Source organism: Callionymus lyra, chromosome 2 (genome assembly GCF_982586985.1).
Source record: "Callionymus lyra chromosome 2, fCalLyr1.hap1.1, whole genome shotgun sequence".
Lineage (NCBI taxonomy): Eukaryota > Metazoa > Chordata > Actinopteri > Syngnathiformes > Callionymidae > Callionymus > Callionymus lyra.
In genome coordinates this window covers 19,930,647-19,950,317 of record NC_141819.1, presented here as the reverse complement: position 1 = coordinate 19,950,317, position 19,671 = coordinate 19,930,647, and the positions used below count along the sequence as shown (strand labels likewise).

At 41.7% G+C, this 19,671-nt stretch overlaps 1 protein-coding gene across 4 annotated transcripts in view; it reads left to right on the top strand.

Moving 5' to 3' along the window:
• The first annotated feature begins 458 nt into the window (after positions 1-458).
• The window catches only part of LOC148085847 (E3 ubiquitin-protein ligase rnf213-beta-like), a 34,808-nt gene continuing 15,595 nt past the window's right edge, over positions 459-19,671 (top strand). For 3 of the 4 annotated variants that reach the window (XM_087783934.1, XM_087783932.1, XM_087783933.1), the window contains exons 1-39: positions 460-501; positions 1,041-1,160; positions 1,787-2,340; positions 2,445-2,600; positions 2,714-2,883; positions 2,942-3,219; positions 3,410-3,657; positions 3,833-4,039; positions 4,114-4,315; positions 4,953-5,020; positions 5,827-5,983; positions 6,355-6,501; positions 6,648-6,746; positions 6,819-6,947; positions 7,021-7,192; positions 7,256-7,423; positions 7,495-7,635; positions 8,363-8,976; positions 9,068-9,227; positions 9,395-9,612; positions 9,674-9,817; positions 9,884-10,036; positions 10,158-11,331; positions 11,528-11,712; positions 11,847-11,993; positions 12,518-16,228; positions 16,316-16,446; positions 16,506-16,604; positions 16,693-16,805; positions 16,888-17,001; positions 17,080-17,268; positions 17,341-17,476; positions 17,726-17,914; positions 17,979-18,118; positions 18,258-18,430; positions 18,499-18,699; positions 18,957-19,144; positions 19,207-19,327; positions 19,554-19,654. In XM_087783934.1, the coding sequence (XP_087640060.1) occupies positions 1,092-1,160; positions 1,787-2,340; positions 2,445-2,600; positions 2,714-2,883; positions 2,942-3,219; positions 3,410-3,657; positions 3,833-4,039; positions 4,114-4,315; positions 4,953-5,020; positions 5,827-5,983; positions 6,355-6,501; positions 6,648-6,746; positions 6,819-6,947; positions 7,021-7,192; positions 7,256-7,423; positions 7,495-7,635; positions 8,363-8,976; positions 9,068-9,227; positions 9,395-9,612; positions 9,674-9,817; positions 9,884-10,036; positions 10,158-11,331; positions 11,528-11,712; positions 11,847-11,993; positions 12,518-16,228; positions 16,316-16,446; positions 16,506-16,604; positions 16,693-16,805; positions 16,888-17,001; positions 17,080-17,268; positions 17,341-17,476; positions 17,726-17,914; positions 17,979-18,118; positions 18,258-18,430; positions 18,499-18,699; positions 18,957-19,144; positions 19,207-19,327; positions 19,554-19,654 (11,366 nt within the window). In that variant the 5' untranslated portion in view covers positions 460-501; positions 1,041-1,091. Of the gene's footprint in view, positions 502-1,040; positions 1,161-1,786; positions 2,341-2,444; positions 2,601-2,713; positions 2,884-2,941; positions 3,220-3,409; positions 3,658-3,832; positions 4,040-4,113; positions 4,316-4,952; positions 5,021-5,826; positions 5,984-6,354; positions 6,502-6,647; positions 6,747-6,818; positions 6,948-7,020; positions 7,193-7,255; positions 7,424-7,494; positions 7,636-8,362; positions 8,977-9,067; positions 9,228-9,394; positions 9,613-9,673; positions 9,818-9,883; positions 10,037-10,157; positions 11,332-11,527; positions 11,713-11,846; positions 11,994-12,517; positions 16,229-16,315; positions 16,447-16,505; positions 16,605-16,692; positions 16,806-16,887; positions 17,002-17,079; positions 17,269-17,340; positions 17,477-17,725; positions 17,915-17,978; positions 18,119-18,257; positions 18,431-18,498; positions 18,700-18,956; positions 19,145-19,206; positions 19,328-19,553; positions 19,655-19,671 lie in introns of all 4 variants that reach the window. The other variant, XM_087783935.1, reaches the window with a different exon arrangement.

The following is a 19,671-nucleotide window of genomic DNA, read 5'->3' as shown; positions in this document are numbered from 1 at the left end:
GATAAGGATTTGTTTCATTCTAATTTCATTTCCATCTTAATATTTAAGACAAATCTTAAAAGTGTAAAAATGTCTTCATACATAAACTTCAAAATACAGTTTAATTACACATAATGGAATCCGGGAAACCGAATCAATACTCGATTGTTTTCGTTTTCGAGATCTTGAAAGTTAAAGTTAGAGCTAGAAGCAAAGAAACGAAACCGAAACCAGTACCAGCCTCGTCAGAGACCGTCGTTAAAAACAATCTGAGGTCGGTTAATATAATAATAATTAGTCGTCATTTCCCATCTGTATTTTACTTTCAAATGCATTTATTTGTGATTTAGCAGATTTTATTTGGCAGTATTACATATAATCTAAGTTAATTTCGTCGATTTTAGTTATTTTAATTACATTACTTTTTGATGATCCCTTATTTCTAGAGGCGTGAACTTGAGCCAGGTTGAGCAAGCATCTCATTTCTGGTTTTATCTTGCAGTGGAAAGTGCGAGCGAAAAAGTAAGTAATAAACCATGTATTATAACGTGTTTTTAACACAAAACTTAACTGTGATTCCAATTATTTATTATTTTGAAATAAGAAAAGCGGGACGACAGTGTTTATTGTGTGTTTTTTATCTGTATTTTTGTCCATTACGCTATATGTTAGCTTGTCTGTGCTCGTCACACGGGAGCATAAAAATAATATGATTAAATATAAATAGTATACTGTAATTAAATCTTAAAGTTGTTAGTACATGTTAAAAAGTAACGTTTTATAACCATGGATTCAAAAGAACAATGTTTTTTTGTTAAAAATGTTAACTTTTTAAAATGTTATGCTAAAAACGAATAGCAAAAAGCTATTATTGTTATTCATTTTTCACATAATAAGAAATGACATTATTTGCTGAAAAATAAAATTATACTTATTTCATAAATAATACGACTTGATCTTATTTTTTTTAATTTTTCAAGAATTGGTCTTGTGTTTCAGTTTGAATCTTGATGTTTCTTAACGGTATCTATTACAGTTGATATTCATTCTTGTGTTTTCAGAAAAAAAAGATTGTTGTGGGAGTTTTCCACTGGAAAATTCAAGCCCTGGAGATGGATCAGGGATCTGGATCTTCAGGGAATACAAGTGGTGTTGCCAAAAAGAAAAGAGGGAGGAAGAAGGTGAAATCTTAAATCTTTGTAAACAACAATGTTATACCTGTATAGTGCAGCATCGTAATACTATGGAGCCTCATGAAATAATACTGAGTGACTTGGGTTGCGGCCTTGAGGTATCCCAACATTTTTGACAGATTGTTAAAGACCGACTACCACAGAAAATCAGTTTCAGGTCATGAGTAAATAATAATAAATACATAAAGCAGAAATAAGGTAAAGTTATGTTATCTATCAGTTATTTTGGCTTTAATTAAGTATATATTTGTAAAGGGTAAAAAAAAATTGTTTTTTCTTGTCTGATAACTACGGGAAGGGCTTTACTGTAATGGGATCAGGAGATATTTGAATGGAGACAGAACACACTAGTGGTTATATTGCGCAACTGGGTGTAACAGGTTACATGACGATAACAAGCCTCGACAACACACACAGTAACCTAAAAGTTACTTTAACCATAATCATAATCATTGACATCGCAAATAGAATAAAGTCAAGATCCAGGTCTTAAGTATACAAAAATAGCACACACAGGGCCCAAAACCAAATTAAAAGATAGAAATGAAAACAAGATTAAAACATACTTAATCTCTAACAAACACATTTATTTTTACTGCTTAAATTGCTTTCAGGGACCAAGGTCGGAGAATCCTGTTGGTGGAAATCAAACGGACGCGACCCAAAAGAGAAGACCCCCGAGAAAAAAGAAAAAACCTGTGGTTCAGGATAGAGAACAACAGAAGCTGGAGTCGTCGAGTTGTCAAACGGAGGAAACTTGTTCCGTAGAGGTTGACCCGTCTACACAAACAAGGGATCAGGGCATGACAGCACAAACACAGACTCTGGTCCCTAATGTGAGTCACAAAGAAACCCAGACGCCAATCCTGGTCCAAAGCAGCCAGGAATCACAAACTGATTTTGACAAAACAACACCAGGCACCCTAAGTCAAGACTCAACCCGAAAACCACCAGAACTAGGTAGTGCTGATGCTGACCAGGAGGTGACACAAAGATCAGAACGAGAAGATCCTGGGGAAGCAAAGACGGCTCAAAAAGATGCCCCCAAACCCAACCCTACTCCACTGCCAACTGACAAGCATGAGGAACCAATGTCTTACGCTAAAGCTGCATCTGGGGGGTCCAAAGGGGAGTCACAGGACAAGGAGAAAAAATCCAGCCAAAACAGGCAAGATAAGAACATCACAAAATCTAGTCATTTTTCTTTCAGAACACACACTCTGAGTAGTTCTTTCTGAAGAGATTGTGACAAACTTTTAATGTAATCTGCAGGAATCTCAGCTCTGAGACGGTGCCCCCTACTGGTTCCATGTTTCGCATTCACATGTACGCAGTTCTGGACAAGAGTTTTAATTTCAAACCGGATAAAGACAGATTGGTTCTTTACTCTGACGATAAAGACTTTACTCTTAAGGTGGAGAGTTCATGGTGAGTCTGATCATGTATTTTAACTGACCTGAATAACATGATAAATGGCCTGTATTGTCTTTATTCCTCATTCTCTTCACACACAAACTGAAATATCTGTATCTTGTGCAAAGTGTCCAGAAAGACAAAAGCGTTCTGGTCCACGCTAGTTTCTCCATTGAAGAGCACCACATAAGGAGGAAACCATGTTTTGCGTATCAGTATGGAGTCAAGCAGCGTCACAAGGATATTCAAGAGAGTGCATCACGAACAGCCTACATTCCATGTAACAACAACATCAAAGGTTGGTTGAGACAATTGACAAAGTCGCTCTCTTCTGACCCAGACTCTCGTTGTTTCAGACATGCACATATATGAAGGATTCATCTGCCTCTCCAAGTCCCTGGTTACCGGTTTATTGGACAAGATACACTTTTTTGGTTCACGCAGAGAAGAGCTCTCTGAGAACTGGCAGATTTCTGCGGCTCTTCTGTTAGACACCATCTTCAGGAAATGGGACCCATCCGACCCTTCTAGCTCAGAGAGTTTTATCTGGCACTTGTTTTGTTTCATTGGATCTTTGGATTCAGCTCCAAACCGAATAAAGTATCAAGATGGCTCATTCCTTTCAGAGATTAAGGTAAGTTAGTAACTAATGTTGGTTCACATTTTAAACATGAGGTCGTCAGGTCTTTTAAAACAAAATATATTTGAAATATCTTTAAAGATATTAGTACAGTTTGTTACTTCCATAATCAGTTACCCATTGTAATCCAGAAACATCTCTTTCTTGTTAAGTTTGACCAACAACCTACTTGTTTTGTTTCCAGGCAAGAGAGCTGGTTTCTAAGGTTCTGGTCCGGATCCTAAAAGGAGAGCTACGTGTTCAGTTTCCAGAAATCTTCCGCAATCCAAATTCACTTATTCTGGGCTTCCAGCTGTTCCGGGTGACCACAAGTTGTCAGATCCCACTGGGCATCCCAGACTTCGCAGAACTCTGTGTATTGGTCTCATCAGAAGAGGCATTACAACCAAAAAGCCTAGAGGAGTTTCAGAGTCGTTTCAAGGCCACCCCATTGTGAGCATCTTCTAATAAGATATTACCCCACAGATGTTAGCAATCCTGCTGTTATTAAACTATTATGTTATAATTGTAGTCATTTACAGCATTGTAGTTCGCTCATGGTTATTATAAACATGATCATTTTCAGGTTTTGTGTATTGATCCGAGTGACACTGATTCTGTGCTTCAGCCTTGTGGTCGCTCTCATAAATCGCTGCATAGAGCTGGCTGTGACCGAGGCTGTGCTGCTGCTGCCTCTGCTGTTCGCCGTGAGACAGGCAGATGCTCATGCTGGCAAGCTTGGTCCAACCGTGGAGGAGAATAACTGGTCTGGACTGGAGGGAGTAAACTTCTGCAAATTTAGAGAGTCAATGGAGCGGAAACAGGATAAGCGTTTGTATGTGTTTTTTTTTATAGACAAAGTGGTATCATTGCTGTTTTGCTGTTGGTTTACCGAGAATTGTTTTGCAGGAGGGTTCTGGAACACATCCAAACTGTCATGTCCAATGCTAAAGAGCCCTCGCAGCTGCTCCGCATTGGCTGCTCAGCTCTGGTGGCATTTCAGGATCTTCCTCAGTTTTCAATTAAGACAAACTTCACAGCAGAGCAGCTGATCCAGAGCCTGATGTACCGACAGCAAATATGTCAAAGGCAGCGTCAGGAGAACAATGAGGTAAGTCCTTCTACCCTGAAATTCAGGTTCTTGACTAAGGGATGTGTTTATTGATTTGAATAAAATGATTGCAGGTTTATTTCTCAGACGTTTCCTTGTCTTGAAAGCAGCAATACATAAGAATGAAAATGTTGGTCTCATTACAGAGTCATAAATGTTTCTTTGCAGTGTCATGGAATCTATTGTGTAATTGTAACAGGTTTATGTTTTCCAAAAGAGTGATAACAATATTAATTGTTACTTACATTTTTACTCAACCTAATGTAATTGCAGTTCCATAAAAAGAAGTGCTGTCATTAAAAAAAAAAAAAGTTAATTTCAGTCATGGCTTGTATTGTATCAATCATTGTTCGTCACCTTTGAGGAACTGGTTTGTTAATGCCACGTATAATTGGAGTAGTTATAATGAAGGTGTGTTACTGACTAAATAATGATATATAACAGCAATAAAAGTTTACTCTGCCAAACTCCGCTGCAATTGTAAGGTCCATAATCCAAACACACTTTTGCAGACAAACATGAACAAGTGATACTCTTGCTCAAATAAAAGTCAAAATGTGTAAAAAAAAATCAAATAAATCTTAATCTCATGTGTTGATATTGTTACTCATAACTTCTTCTTGTCGTGTCATTCCAGGCTACAATAAAAACCATTGATCACATCTTGCTGAAGCTTGATGACTGCAAGGATCGTGAAGTGTGCAGGTTTGGATCCAAATGTTACTAAATATTTGACAATTTATTGAAAACTGATGTGACTAGCAGGTGTAACATTTTGTGTACAAATATATAAATTGAGCACAAAGTGCTTTACCTAATAACACAGTTAAAAATAAGAATCCCTTCAATGTCAAACACAAGAGTAAAAAATACCAGATTACCATGATAAATTTCAAATTGAAATGTTTTAATTAAACAAAATTGCGCTTTTAATCTGGAGCGCTTTATATTCAGATTAATTCAGGTTGTGCTTACTGACCTAAAAGAGTTTTTGTGTGGGTACACGGCATTCAACTCTCTCTGCCAAAATTATTTGGTACAACTTTGGTAAACCTCACGGATGTACTGCTTTCAGCATTATCACTACCGTAGAATCCAAACTGTTACCAACACAATGTGAACACAAACACGCTTGACATCATTCCAGGTGGATTTACTTAAGAGCTAGATATCGGTATCAAAAGGGTGTTCAAAGTTAAAGTGCGAGCTGTGTGGGAGCAGTTGATGACAGAAGGTAAACACACATTCATCAAGACAGAGAGTCTGACTGACAGACAATAATCATAACGTACCTTGTAATCTGGTGCACTTTGCAATTGAAAAAAGTTCAAAATAGATAATTAATTGACAGTGCGCTATATATTGAGGAAAATACAGTACTCTAGAGAAACAGGTGCTGATGGCTCCCTCTGATTGGTAAAGGTCGCCGACCTCCGCAGCAGTGGGTCAAGCATGACAGGATTGTGATGCTGCTGTTCACTCTTATCTTGTGTGGTTGTTTCTGTCCACAGACTGGCTGGAAACAGAAAGCATGTCTTCAGGAGCGTCATCAGTTTGCTCCGGTCCACATGTGCCACAGCACGCCTGGTCCCAATGTACAATGCTGTTGTCCGCTGCTACCAGCTGGTGCTGAGAACCGCTGAGATCTGTGCCGTGACAGAGGAAGAGGTCTTGGTTACTTTTTCATTTTCTCTCTTATACCAGTAAAGCTAACCAGATACAAAACCCCTCGGAAACACCCAAGTATCAGAGCCCGCCAGGGCTTTTTCATCTTCCACCTAAATAATTGGTGGCTTAGGGGAATAGAGTGCTAGCAGATGCTGTTTCAATTTTTCTATATTGCATTTTAATCAGGAAGACTGTCGGCAGACAGAGAAGCCTATATGATATCATGTTGATGGATCTTGGACAGAAGGAAATATAGATGACTTTGCTTACACTGATTCCTGTGTTTTTATGTATTGTAGATTCAATTACCTCCATTCAGAGTCACTAAGAAGAAAAACACCTTATTCAATTTTCAATCTCCTATTCTTCAGACTTCAAATGAACAACAGGAATTTGGAGGGCTCAAGAAGGATCTGAATGAAGTGCATCAGCTTATCCGGAAGTGGAGACAAGACCTGCTGGAGAAAAAGCTGATGAAACCACGTTCCAACCAACTCAATTACCCCAAAGAAATCCAGGTGATAATCTCCCGGTTACCTCTAATACTATTGTAATCAATTTTAAACTATTTTTCTGATTAGAAATAAAAGAGTTCAGTCAAAAGTTAAAATCCATCAGAGAGCGTCGTAAATTATTGTGTATCTAAACTTTGCATGTTGTTCAGTTGTGGGACTCACTGATGAAGGTGGAATGTTCATTGGAAGAAGTGGCATCAGAGTGGATGCGTGGCTGTAAAGAGGACCTAAAGAAGAGGATTTCTCAAGTCAGTTTCCTTTGTCTTCCTTCTATTTCCTGTGACTTGTATCCGTGGACTAACATAATGTCAATTGTGCAGGTTAGCGAGCTGGAGCAGGTGCTAGTCTGCTGTTTACCGACCACTCTGGAGACCCTGGGGAAGAGTCACAGCGATGTTCAGTCCTGTTTTCATGAGGCCTGTCGCTCCGCCATTGCCTGCTTCTGCCAGGTATCAGAGGAGGCCGCACTTCACCAAGCCTGTTTCAACTATTAATGACTGAATCACGTCTGTTTTTCTTCAGAGGAAACAAGAAGGCGACCTGATGCGTACTTTGCAGTCCAAAAACGATCTTCCTCTTTCCCAGTTTGTTGTGTCTGAACTTCTTTGCCAGTCATCTAAGAGATTTGGGGACGACACGGTCAGCTGGTTGCTAGACCCACAGTCTGTCCTCCATGTGCTGCTGACTACCACTGGTATGATCCTGTTTCATCTAAGATATTTATGTCATGTGACTCTTGATCCAACTGTGTCCTCAGGAGACTGGAGGTCCATCCCTGTGGATTATACAGCAGCAGCAATTGTCCACCAGAGTGTGACAGACTTTAAGTCTTTAGTGGACTCACTGCTGTGGGGTCATGTGCGTCTGGGAGATCTCCGCACATGCCTGAAGTACTCTGAGCAGCTGAAAAAACTCCTTCAACAATGTATGCACTCACAAACTCATAATGTAAACGAAGGATTGGAACATAAGTTTGAACAATCCGATGATCCGCAGACAAGAAGAACTCATCGGCCATGATTTCACTGGATCTGGTTCTCACTCAGAGGCAGAAGGAATTGGACTCGTTCACGCAGCGGCGACAGCAGATAGATGCACTGATGAAGATGATGGCAAAGGTGTCGGAATGTGTATCAGGTGTGAAAGCCAGGACAACTACACAACTCAACATGAAAACACACCATCACCATTTATTAACAGAAACATTGGCAAGAATCTGACGGTACAATTCATGTCACAACACAGGGGCAAGGTTAGGATATATTCCTATATATTGCTATACTGTAGGAACAAGGATGTATGTGTGGTATTGCACGAGTACTTGACTCTGGGGTTGAGATGTTAGTTCTTTCATTGGCTTTAAGTCCAAAATATGTCCAAACATCAGCTTTAAAAACTGCTAGAGTTGACCGTATCCTCACATTCTCAGTCACCACATAGGCTGTGAATATTCACATGTTAATTGTTAATAAAAAAAAACCGAATTATTTTAGTTTAGGAATATAGAGCTTATAATAATTATGATTAAAAAAAATAAAAATGTATTCACACATACTGTTGAATATCGCAACATTTAAGTGTATCAGTGTTTTCTCTCACCCCTGTAATCCTATAACAACAACACACCATTTAAACAAAACCAAACACATCAACTCAACAACAAACAAAACAGTACAGCAGATAAAAGGAAAGAAACTTGCACTGAAACAGAAACAAGCCCACACAACGTAGAAACAAATAAGGAAACACCACCCTCACACTGCAACATAAAAAACACTCTGGTTCCAGTTCTTGGTAACTAATGAATCACAACATTAGGGTTGAATAAGACGATGCTTGTTTACAACTCAACGTTCTTCCTCAGTTCCTGACCTCCAGAGCCTGGACCAGCAACACAATGCAGAAATCTCTACCAAGCATTTCAACAACTTGGTTCGGGTCCAATCTTTTGATGAGGATTGTAAAGAAAGGACGCCAGTGGGTCCATTCCAGGTTGTGTGGTACAAGACCAGCATCAATACACTGGCGATGGCTGCCCAAATGCACAAACTGCAGCACAGCAATTTTATCCTGTCATCCTGGTGCAGAAGATTCTCTGACCTGAAGTCTTCTAGGTCACATCTTCAACTTACACTTACACAGATCTGCAACGTTATATGGAATCCGCTTTTTTCTGAATTCCATAAGCGGGCTGTTGCTATGGCAACTGCCAACATCACTTTCCGAGAGCTGCAACAGATTCTGGTTGAGACGGGTGATCGAGATGTGCTGCAGAGAGAACTGATGATGATGTCAGAGGTTCTTGAAGAGGTCAAAGGTTGCAAAGTAGATGAGAACTGGGTCGAACAACGTCTTGTTCACATTGACAAATATCGTACACTGCGTGAAGCAGCAGCTGCAGCTGATGCCATCCTGCGGATCAAGGAGAAACTGCAGCTGTCTGGGAACTTCAGGGAAATCCAATCCCTTCGACTATTGGTAAAGTCTTTTGTTATGCTGTTGATTTTTGTTTGAAATAAACATGACTACTAACATATTGATGTTATACATGTGTCTGCTTTTTAAACAGAGAGAAGACAATTTCCAGGACATGACTCTGAGCTCCATCGGTGAAGACCTCACCAAAGCCCAAAAGCGGCTCGCTGGTGTATCAGAACAGCAGCGAGTGTGTCTGGAAGCGTTTGTGTCAAGTCTGGTTCTGGTCCAATGGGTCAAAGAAAACTTAGAAAGTGAGATAATTTACTTTCTCGTTTCTGAAAAATTATAACAATTTATAGAATTGCACTGAGCCACCCCCCCCCAGAATACATTAAATGTAGTCTTGTTATTATAATATACAATGATCTAGTACAACATTTGACAATAATGTTGTGTTTCCCTTTTCTTTCTTCATCAGACCAGAGTCATGTAAAAGTTTTCGTTGAACTTGCGTCAATCTCAGCGGGAGAGAATGACCTTGAGATTGACCGTGTGGCAAGTTTCCATGATGCCGTCCTCGGTTACGGACCGCTGATCTACTCCCTCTCTGCTCAAACGGGACTAGACCAGTTCCTGTCCACCGCTGCAAAAGTTTGGGAGTCGCAGAGCCGAGACGACAAACTTGCAGACAAGCTGGTATGAGTTTTGTGACGTCGTTGCAAATTGAATAAAGGGGTTCAATGTTCATTTTCGACAGATTGATTCGACCCAATGGCTTGATTGGCTGAAGTCTCTGAAGGATTCTCATGGGTCAGTGGAGGAGTCGTCACTTTCTCTTGCCGCTGCCATCATTGACGCCGGGGTCTTCCACATCTGTTGCTCTGGCAAAAACATTCAAAAGGTTCAAATGTTAAGAGACTCTTGGACTGGCAGCAGAGTTGATTAATACTTTCTGTTGTATTTACAGCAAAGTCCCCAAAACCTTGTTCACCTCACACTTTCCCGGGATCAGGAGGAGAAGACTCTGAGTCTGGATGAACTCCAGGAGCTGCAGAACAAACTCATGCTGATGTCAACACGAGGCGAGCAGCGCCGCCATCACGCTGACACCTTCTCTGATGTAAGTCCTTGTACGAGGTTATGGGATAATGAAATACATTCCAGATATAGCAATTGACTTTTCATATATTCGTTTATTTGTGAGTAAGTCTTAAGTTTGAAAAACATGTTGTTGTCTGTAGGTCTTTGAGGGAGTCCAACGTCTCAGCTCCATCCTCCACCAGATGCAAATATCGGGCAATTTTCTCTTCCAAGACAGCGAGGTGCAAGTCCAATGTAGCGGGGATCCCCTCCCATGCATCAGACTCACATTCTCACCTTTGACTGAGCCGGAGTTCCTGTACTTTGGAAACACCTTGGACCAGATTCAACAACTTGCCAGGACACTGGAAGACTGCCACAAGGACTGGACTTCCTACATCAGACAGATGCGTTCACAATTTCATGTGATGAACCACTTCACCTGTCAGCAGCTGGTCAACCTGAGTCACTGGTTATACCAGGTCTGTCTGAAGCAGAGCCCACCTCCACAGCAGATCTGGTTTTTGCTCCATCCTGTCAAACCTCAGTGCAACACAGAAGACCTGAGAAATGCTTACAGTAAAGCGAAAATTATCGTCTCCCAAGAATCTGACCAGGAAGATTCCACAATATCTGCAGACTTAATGGAGTTCTCCTCAGAAGATGAAGATTCAGCCATCTCATCAGGAATCAGGAGTAAGGAAACTCTTGAAGACTTCTGGATAAGGTTCAAAGCAAATATGCATTGGCACCTCAGAGAGTATCTGGACCTCCTAACTCTGGCACACGTCCTGTCCAGCCTGGCAGATGAGAATCAGCAACAGGCCTTTAGAATGTTTCCAGAAGTCCTTAAAGAGAATATACCAAACTTTGTAGTCTGCTCCAAAACAGAAGTTCTGACCACTGTTCTGTCGCTGTACACTTTAAGTGCAGAACAGCCTCTGCCCTCTCCTGATGAGGTTATGCTGTGCAGTGAAAACACAACAGATGAGGAGGTGGAGTTATTCCTTCGACGGGCCCTCCTACCAGGGTGTGTGCAGAATTTGAGGAACATTTACTGTCTGGTCAATCCAGGGCTTCTGTCCTACGAGGTGGGTGTTGTTCTGGGACAGCTTTTTCAAGACTTTGAGGAGAGCGCTGGACAGTACCGGCTCGTGATCGTCAGCCCAGTGGACCACCAGAACCGATATGTACCATCATTCTTTAGCAATTACAAAGTTCAGGTGGGTGTCAGTCCATCTGTTAAACAGTGCCAAAGATATCTGCAACATCATTTGTCCCAGAGACTGGACCGTCTCTCAGTTCGGGTGGTGTCCTCTGCACGTCCTGCTGTAGGTGAGACCCAGCAAGCCACAGAAATCATGTCCAGACTTTGATAATCGTCTTTTTCACCTTCATGTCATTTCTTCCTTATGATGTTTTTTTTTTTATTTTGTTGTCTTATTCCTATGTTTAACCTTGAGTTGTGTTGTTTAGTCCTTTTTTTTGTTGTTGCTCCGGTTCCCTAATTAATGTATTGGTGTGTCCCCAGGAAAATCTCTTCGTGTGAAACGGTTGGCGGAGAGAGAAAGACTGGAATGTCCGAGGGCCGAACTCATCACCATCAGACTGACAGAGCCAATCATCAGTGTGGACTCACTTGTCCAAACGCTTCTGAATCGCCTGGCTCCGCTGAGGGGACAAGATCCAGTTTTGCTGCACATTGATACAGCAGAAGTTAGTTTTAGATCATTTTACTTTCTGCTATTTTGTTGTGACTATTTGAAATGTGTGTTAAATCTAGATGATTGATTACAGTAAAGTTGTCATTTCCTTACAGTCTGTAAATGTCCTTACATGTTTCTATTCAGGTGCGTCCAGGACTGGAGGAGGTTATTTTCCAAATTTCAGTTCTGGGATGTTTGAGCGATCAACGTGGTTATCTTTGGAGAAGAAACCCGGAAAACCTGATTATCTTCGAGGTCATGAGACCCCACAGCGGGTCTGACTCCCCTCAGGTTAAAAGCTTCCTTCTAAACATCCAAGCATCTCAAACTTCTAGAGTAGTTGTGGGAATTTTCATATTCTATGAGGCTATATTAAATCTTGTAGGGGTGGATTTTAATAAAAACTATAGTTAAAAAATATCAACGAAATAGTGAATAGTGCAAAAGTGAAAATGATTAATTAAAGAAAGAATACATGAATATGTGAAATTACTGAATCAGGGCTTTTGGTTTTCTGTAATAATCTTTCTGCATGACCAAAGGCAGCAAGTGGCCCCGAAAACTCACTTTGCCCAGGTCTCTCTGTCAGATTGCATTTACTAACTTCATGTTCAGTCTGTGGCAAATTTCTAACCGTACTTTGTTCATACATCTATAATGAAGAAAAGTTATCCAAAACAATTTTCAGCCTATACCATAAGGTTAGTTGTTGATCAAACCTCAAGTTGCTTTGTTTTCTGCTTTGTTCATCTTAACTGTTGACTTTTTTGCATTACTTTATAGTGATGTGCAATCATTGACATTATCTCCTTCAGATCAATGTGACGCTTCTGGATGTTCTACCAACAACACACTGTCGAGCACCGAAAGAGGTGGAGCAGATGTTGACCTCGAGTGACATGATCCATGATCTAATTGATGAGAAAAAGTTCAACAGTGAGGGGATTCAAAGACCATACCAATACTTGAAAATGTACAGAAATAAACAGAACTTGGATCGTTTCAACTATCAGCAAGGAGACAAAATCGGGAGTCACATTGACTGCCTCAGTCACCTTCTCCATCACTGTGGCATGAATGATCCTTCCTGGGCTGAGCTGAGAAACTTTTCTAGATTCCTCAGTGTTCAGCTGAAAGACTGCGAGATCTCAGTTTTCTGCGATCCAGACTTTCTCGCTGACCAGATGAAAGGTTTTAAAGACTTTGTAGTCAAGTTCATGGTTCTGATGGCAAGAGATTTTGCTTCACCTTCACTGATATCGTCAGACCAAAGTCCACGGCTACAAATTGCTGACAGTCATGAGGAGGAGGTCCTTGCTGGCCTAACTCTTCGTAAACGCTGGGAGACTGAATCCCATCCCTACATCTTTTTTAATGCTGATGGAATTTCTATGTCCTTCTTGGGCTTCCATGTGAGGATGGTAAGGGCAGAAAACTCGCTTTGCGCCATTGATCCACTCAGCAAAAGAATCCTACTGAAGGATGTGATGTCACAAAATCTCTTCCGGGACTTGGAAAGGCAAAGGATTTGTCTAACAGAGGACTTTGACCAGTTGCCACGTGCAAAAAAACTGATGCGAATTTCATGTGTGGTCCGTGCAGAGAAGAGAGACCAAGACTTTGATCCAGATCCAACGTATGAACTGACAGCGGACAATGTAATGAAAATGCTGGCTATTCACATGAGACTGCGGTGTGGAATTCCTGTTGTCATCATGGGAGAGACTGGCTGTGGAAAAACCCGGTTAGTGCGCTTTCTCTGTGCTCTGCAGAGGCATAACCGACCAACTGAAAACATGGTACTAGTTAAGGTACATGGTGGGACCACAGCAGAAATGATCTACAAGAAGGTGAAGGAGGCTGAAGTTCTTGCCGAGCACAACACCAAAGTCCACAAAATTGACACCATTTTGTTTTTTGATGAAGCAAATACCACAGAAGATATTTTCGCAATCAAAGAAGTCCTGTGTGACCAGTCAGTCCAAGGCAACCCCCTGAAGTTGAGTGGTTTAAAGATCATTGCCGCTTGCAACCCCTACAGAAAGCATTCTCCGGAAATGGTTGAACGTCTGGAGCGAGCAGGGTTGGGATACAGAGTAAAAGCAGACGAAACAGCCGATTGCATTGGCAATGTTCCTCTAAGACAACTGGTCTACAGAGTCCACCCTCTACCACCCAGCATGGCTGCTTTGGTTTGGGACTTTGGTCAGCTGAGTGACTCCACTGAGTTCTCCTACATCAAGCAGATTGTTCGGAGGACTATGGGAGAACATCAGCTACCAATTGATCATATGGACACAGTTTCAAAGGTTTTGTCAGCTTCGCAGAAATACATGCGAAGCAGGAAAGACGAGTGCAGTTTTGTGAGTTTGAGAGATGTGGAAAGGTCCATGAAGGTGCTGATGTGGTTTTACAAACACAGTCAAGACCTCTTTCAGGATCACACCTATCTGACTGACAGTTATAAAACTCTGAAGTGTTTGATTCTCGCCGTTGGTGTCTGCTACTATCCTTCGCTTGTGGCGAAAAAGGAGTACCTAACCCAAATCAGCCAGCTCTTTCCAGAACCATTCTCATCACCAAGATCACTGGAGGAAGAGATTTCTAAATGTCAGGACTTCTTCCTTCAAAACATTAAAACCAGGGAGACAATTGCAAAAAATGTTGCCCTCAAAGAGAATGTCTTTCTCATGATGATTTGCATTGAGCTCAGAATTCCGCTCTTTTTGGTGGGAAAACCAGGCAGTTCAAAATCCCTCGCTAAAACAGTGGTAGCTGATGCCATGCAGGGCCAGAATTCTCACTGTGATCTGTTCAGGAAACTGAAGCAGGTTCACATGGTGTCCTTCCAGTGCAGCCCTCATTCTAGCCCAGAGGGGATCATTGCAACATTCAGGAACTGTGCCCGGTTTCAGAAAGACAAAAACACGGATGAGTACGTCTCGGTTGTGGTTCTTGATGAGATCGGACTAGCAGAGGATTCTCCACAGATGCCTTTGAAGACTCTTCATCCTCTTTTGGAGGACGGCTGCATCGACGACCAGCCTGACCCACACATGAAGGTTGGATTTGTCGGGATCTCCAACTGGGCTCTGGACCCAGCAAAAATGAACAGAGGAATCTTTGTGTCAAGATGGGATCCCAGTGAGCATGAACTTGTAGAAACTGCCAAGGGCATATGTTCCTCCTCTGAGCAAGTTCTGCTTAAAATAAAACACTTCTTCCCGACTTTGGCAAAAGCTTTCCTGGCAATCTGTGAGAAAACATCAAAGAACCAGTTCTTTGGTCTCCGAGACTATTACAGCCTCATCAAAATGATTTTTGCCACAGTCAAGTCCTCGAACGAAGAGCCAAATGACGACCAGTGGGTGGAGGCTATCTCAAGAAACTTCAGTGGGCAGCCTGAGGGCTTTGACCCAGTTAGTTTCTTCCTTGAAGTTATCCAAAGTCAAAGTGATATTCCAAGACCCAGCACTCTGCAAATGGTGAGGAAGAATCTTGAGCATAAACCAGACCAGGAAAGCCGCTATCTGCTTTTGCTAACAACTAACAGTGCAGCACTTCATATCCTGCAGCAGCAAATCTTTTCGAAGGGAGATTCTGCCCAACCTGAGATTATCTTTGGCTCTGGATTCTTGAAGGACCAGGAATACGCCCAGATCTGCCACAATGTTAACAGAGTAAAAACCTGCATGGAGACTGGACGAACTGTCATCCTACTTAACATGCAAAATCTTTATGAAAGCCTCTATGATGCCTTAAACCAGTACTATGTCTACCTCGGCAAGCAGCAATACGTTGACCTTGGTCTTGGCTCCCACAGGGTCAAGTGTCGCGTCCACACAAACTTCAGACTAATCGTTGTGGAGGATCAGAATAAGGTGTACAAACACTTCCCAGTACCTCTCATTAACAGACTTGAAAAACACAAGGTAGACCGAAGCACAGACCTGTATTCTTGGCAACAAAGGGTACTACATAAACTCAGAGTTTGGGTTGATATGTTTACTGGTCAATCTCTGAAGGACTTCCAACTGTCTGATGTGTTTGTTGGATTTCATGGAGATGCTTGTGCAAGTGCCCTCCTGCAGGCTCTGGAAATGCAAGCACACAAAGAAGAAAAAGAACATGATCAACAGGATCTCTTAATTGAGACTCTAAACCAAAGTCCTACTGCAGAAGAAAACCAAGAGAAGTTCTCAGAACCAGCAGACATGGAGGTTGAACTGATTCCAAAAGCTGGAGACAGTTTCTCACCACAATATAGTGAAAGTGAAATAGAAAACAAACCAGCTGGTGGATCATCTGAGGAAGACCAAGAAGACAAAGTTTTTGAATCGGCCAAAGTGTTTTTGCTCAACACATCTTCTCCTGATGGTCTAATAAGACTCAGGGATTCAGATCTGGCAAAATCAGAGAGGGAAAACCTCCAAAGGATGTACTTTGACCAACATCATCAGAACTCTCTTCGAGACTTTCTGCAGAACCTTCAACACCAGAATCCAGCATCCACAAAATTCCTGGAAGTAAGCACTAGAGGTTTTACCTTATTTTAAGATCTTTTGGGTTTTTACTTATAACAATTTACGTGCTCTCATTGTCTTTTTGAACAGATAACAACATTCTCCAGCTTGTTGATTCCATCAGACGTCAAAGTAATTGCTGGATCATTAAAAACCGACAAGATTCTTATGCTTTCGCTCCATCAGTTTGACAATGAGGCCTCCTTCCGCACTAAAATCAGGTACTACTAAATCCATAGACTTTTTCGTCTCTTTCTAACAATGCTCTTCTGTGTTTCAGGGGCTTCCTGCAGGATGTTGACAACTCTCATAGCGTCCTTTTGATCCAGATTGACCTTGAGGAGTCTCACTGCACCAACGAGCTCATAGCAACAGCAAAGTACTGTTTCGAAATCTTTTTCAATCTCTTTTCAGACCTTTAAACATGTTCTCTTGTGTGTTCACGATGTGTTTTCTTCAACCTACAGATATTGTACCATGAATCACATCATGACTCTGCAGAACAGAACATGTTGGGTGATTTTCACCGTCAAAGTATCCAGAATCACAAATCAGTTGCATTATATCGGCTTCCAAGGGGGTTCGTAAAAGATGGGCTTTGGCAACTAAACCTAAGTGTGCTTCTATCGTTTTCAAATTATATCAAAACTAATCTCTCAAAGGTGTCTGGCATTCTGTGCACATCGACGACCTGCGGGATTCCACGGACATGGACATGAACATCCTGGTGTACTGCGGTACTCTGATCAGTGACCTGGTCGGCACATCACCATCAGGTAGAGTACTCTATCTGTAGAAATGACGAATTATGAAGGCATTTTTAAAGCACTGAGACATATATGGGCTTTCCACAGAGATCCAGGAAGACGCTGGAGTAAGGAGCCAAACAGGGATCCTTCGCTTCAACAGTCTTTCTCTAGTTCGGTCGTGTGTTCAAAAAGCTGTGGGTTTGCTCAGGGACCAGGAAAATGTCCCTTCTCGAAGCATGCAGAGAATGCACATTCTTCTGAAGCTCCTCAGTCCTGGTCAAGGAAGTACTGCTTGTAAGGGTCGATTTATTTGAAAATATTTGGTTGAGATGAGATATGAAATAATTTCTTTGACTTGTGATTTAGATCGATTTCAGAGGCTATTGTTGGATCGCCTGTCCAGAGCACTCAAACACCTTGAGGAAAGAATGGTGACCCCCAAAGATTGGGTCAGCACCCAGGCTAAGAAACGACAGGCGCTGCAAGAAGGGGGAACCCTGAGGTACTTGACATGCATCAATGTAACCCTCATCTAGTCAAGTAGGATACAACTATAAAAATAATCATGTAGAGATTTGAAAACCAACAACTTATTTTGTACATTATTATTTTATCATCTATTACTGAAACAATTATTATGTATTTTAAAAGTATGATCAGTGGGAGCTTAAAAAAACACACCTTACACCTTTACTTGCTCTGAATGTTGGTAGTTTGACTATACATTTTTTTTTGTCATTTTGGTCTGTAGACACACACTGTGGCGCCACCTTCAGTCTATTGTCACTCAAGTCCTGGCTAGCATTCTGGAAGTCATCGACCGCTATGCTAACCTGGAGCAACTCTCCGATGGGAGGAATAGTGCTGGATTGGTAGGCATGTGGCTGGACCTTCTTGGAGACTCGGATAGCTTGGATCTAGCTCCTTACCAAACTCCTAGGTGAGTCAGTCTCCTGTTTTTTTTTGTGTTGACTTATTGTTATGGTCTTTTCTTTTTCTTACAGTGGCTCAGATCAAGAAGTTCTTGTGCAGCATTATTTAATGTTGTCGGGTGAGGAGAAGCCATGTGCTGCTCCCTTCAGCTGGCTTATCAAACTGCACCTCGAAACCTTGTGGGAGGAATCAGAGTCCATGCCAAACTTGGGTCAGCTTTTCCTTTTAAAGTTAGATGTCAAAATAATCCACTGTACATATGTTTGTTGGTTGATGGTGTTTCTATGGCATTAGTCAGTAATCTTGTTACAAACATAAAATAAACTGATTGTCTTGTGTTTCTAATGTAGTCACTGATGGGGCCAATGAGCGGATTCTGCGCTTCATTAGCAGTTTTAGCAGCAGTGTGCTGAGTCAGCATCTGCATAAACTCTCTGATGAGGACCGACGTGATTTCTATGTCCGCTTTCTGAAAGATTTCCTGCTGCTCTCCAAGAAGCTCAACTCTCAGGAGGAGGCCCAGGTGAGTGAAGGTGACACATGTCCATTCCTTTTTTTTAACCTGCTCACTGGTCCACTGCTTAATTACAGGTGCTCTACAGCGCGATGTTGGGTTGTGTTTCCGAGCTCCAGAATTCTCTCAGTGTTGTTGCAGACTTCTCTCCTGCTTGGATCGTAGTGGCCGCCAAACACTTCGCTCCACGACTGGACTCTCTCTGCCACCTGATGGAGCTGCAGCCGCACGTGGTAGCGGACATGACCCAGCCTAGCAGCATGACACCCCTTTTCATGGTAAGTGATGTCAGAACTGCTGGTTGACATAGTCAGTAACTGTTTTAGAATCAGACTAAAGTCAACGATTTAATTAAGATCAGAATTAGAGAAGAAACATTTTACTCACATATTACTGACTCATCACTTTATGTGTATTTGCATTCTTGTCTTGTTCTGTTAATAATTAGGACACTTTCACGGTGGTGAACCTAGATACAGTTTGATGTGCTATTTTGGCAACATAAGCACTTGCATCATTTCTTCCTCTCTCTAAGGTTGAGGACATTAAAGCTCTTGGCATCTGTGTGGAACAAACCAAACTATTGACGGTGCAATCACTGTCTGAGTGCGAGGCATTTATCAGCAGAGTGGACTTCTTACAGCCCTGTCTTGACCGAGCCTTCGCTCAGCAGTACCGCTCTCTGTGTCAACCTGCAAGTGTTCACCAGCTGGAATCACTCAGGTGTGTCTGATGGGAGGATTCATCAGGCAAAGTTAGATTGTAATGCAGCATATCCTTGGCAGGTCCACGTGGTCCAGTCTGCTGCTGGTGGCGTCGTTCGTCCAGAACGTGGTTTTTAACGTGAAAAGGCACGGAGACAGACTGACCGGGCTGTCGATAAAACACTCTTGTCAGCTCCTCAACGTAAGTTATGTCACTTCCTGTTCGGGGAACGTTAACTCACTTACCAGCTGCTGAACTTATAAAACAAAACGGCGAGAGATTAACTAGTCGTTCTTAAAATGCACACACATTGTTTTAATCAATACTCTGAATCAAACTTGTAGTTTGGAAAACACCTAAAGAATACAGTAATAATTGCTAAATAAACTCTGAACCACATTTTAAAAAAATTAATTGTTATTGTTAGCTGACACAGGATTCGCCAGACCTTCGCAGCATAGACACCCTTCGACTGCTGATACGGATCCTCAATTCCTTTCATGAAGAGTCCATCACCCGGGATCTAAGGTCAGACCAATTCTGTG